Source organism: Prunus persica, chromosome G1 (assembly GCF_000346465.2).
Source record: "Prunus persica cultivar Lovell chromosome G1, Prunus_persica_NCBIv2, whole genome shotgun sequence".
NCBI lineage: Eukaryota > Viridiplantae > Streptophyta > Magnoliopsida > Rosales > Rosaceae > Prunus > Prunus persica.
This window is the reverse complement of record NC_034009.1, coordinates 7,854,368-7,858,082: the sequence shown is the minus strand read 5'-3', so window position 1 is coordinate 7,858,082 and position 3,715 is coordinate 7,854,368. Positions and strand designations below refer to the sequence as shown.

Below are 3,715 nucleotides of genomic sequence, written 5' to 3'. Positions count from 1 at the left end.
CGCATTTGTATAGTTTTCGTAAGTTCATGTACCAATTTGTAGGACCTTACAAGTTCATGTTCTAATTTGAAATGACCTCCCAAATTTTGAAGATTTTATGTAGTTAATCCAAAGTTAAATAATGAAAAAAAGTGGGCTTTATTTAGAGTATTGGCTAAAATATTGGATCAAAATAAATAAATAAAAATATTTTAATTTGAAGTGTTGGATGTGGGCACTGGGAAGGAAGAGTATCTAACTGCGATCAATTTCGTGTGGGATTTGACGGTGTGAGTCCGAGTGAAATTTACCTTGACAAAATACGAAAATTTATTCCGAATCAGAAAAGAAAAAGAGCTCCGTATTGGATATCCACGCGCACACGGTTTAATCTCCGATACGCTTCCGTAAAACCCACGATATAAAACACCACACCGTCCCCCTTCTCCTTCTCAATCCTCACAACAACAATTCCTCGTTCTCCTTTGCCCTTCTTCATCTCTCTCAAGTTCGATTTTTGTGAATTGGGTTTTGTGATTTTAGCCTCCCTTCACAATGAAGATCAGCAACAACCTCGTCGGGCTTCTCAACTTCATCACCTTCCTCCTCTCAATCCCGATCGTCGTAGCCGGAGTGTGGCTGAGCAAGCAAGGCAGCACCGAGTGCGAGAAGTTTCTGGACAAGCCCGTCATCATTCTCGGCGTTTTCCTCATGCTGGTCTCGCTCGCCGGCCTCATCGGCGCCTGCTGCAGAGTCTCGTGGCTCCTCTGGGTCTACCTCCTCGTCATGTTCCTCCTCATCGTCGTCCTCTTCGCTTTCACCATCTTCGCCTTCGCCGTCACCAACAAAGGCGCCGGCAAAGTGCTTTCCGATAAAGGGTACAAGGAGTACAGGCTTGGGGACTATTCTAACTGGCTGCAGAAGAGGGTCAGCAGCACCAAGAACTGGAATAAGATCAAGAGTTGCCTTATTGATAGCAAGGTCTGCTCTACGTTTCAGGACAAGTATGTCAACGATACCATCTCGGAGTTGTATAAGGAGAACTTGTCTGCGCTTCAGGTATGAACAACATTCATGGGTTTTGTTAATTTTTTTTCAATTTGGCTTTGGGTACGTCTTGAGCTTTGGTTTGTGCTTGGTCGAGATCTGGAATTTTGGTTCAATTTCTGGGCTTAGTTCTTAGTCTCTGAATTTGGGTTTGTAAACTTTTCATGCCTGTTTTGTTTTCAGTCTTGGATGTGTTTGATTTTAAGTTGGAATGTCGATTCTGAATGTGGGTCATGGCTAATTTGTCTGGTTTGATTTGGGTTTTGCTAATATTTGCTCCTGCGTATGCCTCCTTTGAGATCTGAATTATGGGGTTGTTAGGAAATGATCTGGGCATGATGATATTACATTAAATTGATTTGGGTTCAAATTTGGTTTCAACTTGTTTGGATTACATTCTTTTTTTTTGCCCTGTTGGTGTTGGAGTTCTGACTTTTTCACTTTCCAATTCGAATTTTGGATAGTTGTCTGGTTGTTTGTTTGGCTTTTTATTTTTGCACTTTATTCTCATTGAAAGTAGTAATTTAAAGATAATTAGTTTTGTTACAAGGCCATCTTTACAAGCTTTCAACTAAAGGATAAAAAGGCTGTATTCTTTTCTGGTTCGTCCTCCATTTGGATGATTGAATCTGCAACTTTTGTATGCTTTGCAAGTTCCCCTTTTTGAAATGAAGTCTATTATATTTACAGAGGCTAAACTAGTAGATTTATTATTTAATTAAAAAATTATTATACTTTTAAAAGTGTTTGTACTAATTACTGTGCACAATTGATTCTTTAGACAAACCAATTCCCAACTTAAAGACTATTTTTTAGTAGCCATTTTGTGGTAGGGGATTGCTCTTTGTATTGTAGACATTTGGGGAACGTGAATATCCCCTCTTTGTTGTATAATTGTGTATGTTAAAGTGCCAGCTTTAATTCGTGATGCTATGCATTGACTTGGTATTCCGAGGACTAATGATATCATTTCATTACTTGGTATCTGTTCTTATTCTTCATGACCCATGAGTATCCTGCTTTTTTTGAAATTGCTTATTGTTGGTCCTCAAAGAAAAGAATAATCACTTTTCGAAACAAATTGCGCTAAAAGGATGGCCTACCTACCCGCCTCCCTCCACATGTTGACATGCGAAGAAATTTGGACCTTTCCTTTTCAATATTCTAATATCCCATAATAAGGAGGGGCATTTTGGTATTCTAGTTTCCATTTGGTGATTGTAATGATGTTCTTATACGCTACGTTTGGACAAGGACGTTTTCAAATTTCCCTGGGAGAAATTACTCTCGAAATTTGTTTCAGTTTTGTATCTTTTTAGCTTTGCATATCTTGAAAAGAATAGAATTTAAGTGTCTGTGTTGGTGCCCGTGCTGGCAGTTTAGATTGCCTTGAGTTTAAGACAATGTCTTATATTTTCACTTTATTTTGTTTGCCATCTTCTCGGATTGAACAAGTCTTCTAACGTGTTTACTGTTCTCCAGGCCGGTTGCTGTAAGCCATCAGATGATTGTGGATTTACCTATGTGAGCCCGACTAACTGGAACAACAACGGTAACACCAGCTCTTCCAACCCCGACTGCAACACATGGGCGAATGATGCAAGGGTTCTGTGCTTCAACTGCCAGTCATGCAAGGCTGGACTGCTGGACAACATAAAAAGTAACTGGAAGAAGACGGCTGTCGTCAACATTGTATTCTTGATCTTCCTCATTGTTGTGTACTCTGTTGGATGCTGCGCATTCAGGAACACCAGGAGGGACAATGAATATTGGAAGCATTAAGCAATATCAGATATTGGCATGTAATGTAGAGAGTAAATAGCAGCTTGCTCTTAGTAGTGAAACCTATGTCTTATTAACTTACTTATGTTTATTAATTTCTTGTAAAGTATTTCATCACGTTTGGTTTAGGTTATTATATTTTTTCAGCTGCTAGTCTTTTCTCCTTTTTACCTGCTTGTGCTGTGACATTGTTTTGGGAAGTTATCTTTGACTTTATTTGTGTGTGTGCATGCATTTGCTAAAAGATGTGTTTGGTTTTTGATGCTAGCTTGCTAGAGACGGCTACAAAAATCCGAAACAGTTATTTTCAGTCCATTTTCTTTGATGCATCCATTGATGATGGTTTGGGGAGTCATAAGGCTCTTACCGATTGTTCGGTGTCCTTGCCATATATATATTTTTTTTGGTAGCAGTGTCCTTGCCATATTTCATTTACGCAGTCTACCCTCTTGCACTCACGGGAAAAAGTTATATGACATGTTGTTCACTTGCCTGACGTATGGCACCTGTGTTCTGGCTGTATGACATGTTCACCTAGATGATGATGTCATAATAAGGATGCCATCAGGGGGGTCTCTTTGCACACAACTTAGATGACATCAGGGTTCAAACTTTAGACATTTGGTCATCAGGGTTCAAACTTTAGACATTTGGTCTACAAGTCAATGTCCTTTTTCATTAAATTATATCCGGTTGACTCAGCTTGCCCTTATTACAAAGGATTTCCATTGATGATTGTACTTATTATTTTATCTTTTGATTTAATGTATTTGAATTTTATTTTACTTAAAATTACAAACTTACTTCTATTATCAACAAAAAAAAATGGATAAATTTTGAAAAAATTAACGGCAATCGTTAAATTGGTTGTATTAATGACTTTGAGTGCCAAAATAAGCTAACTTTT

General features: G+C 38.4%; 1 protein-coding gene across 1 annotated transcript; it reads left to right on the top strand.

The window, feature by feature from the left end:
- Positions 204–3,024, top strand: LOC18790827 (tetraspanin-8). Its single transcript, XM_007223144.2, has 2 exons — positions 204–1,038; positions 2,509–3,024. The coding sequence occupies exons 1-2, from the start codon at positions 535–537 to the stop codon at positions 2,806–2,808; spliced, it is 804 nt and encodes a 267-aa protein (XP_007223206.1). The 5' UTR covers positions 204–534; the 3' UTR covers positions 2,809–3,024.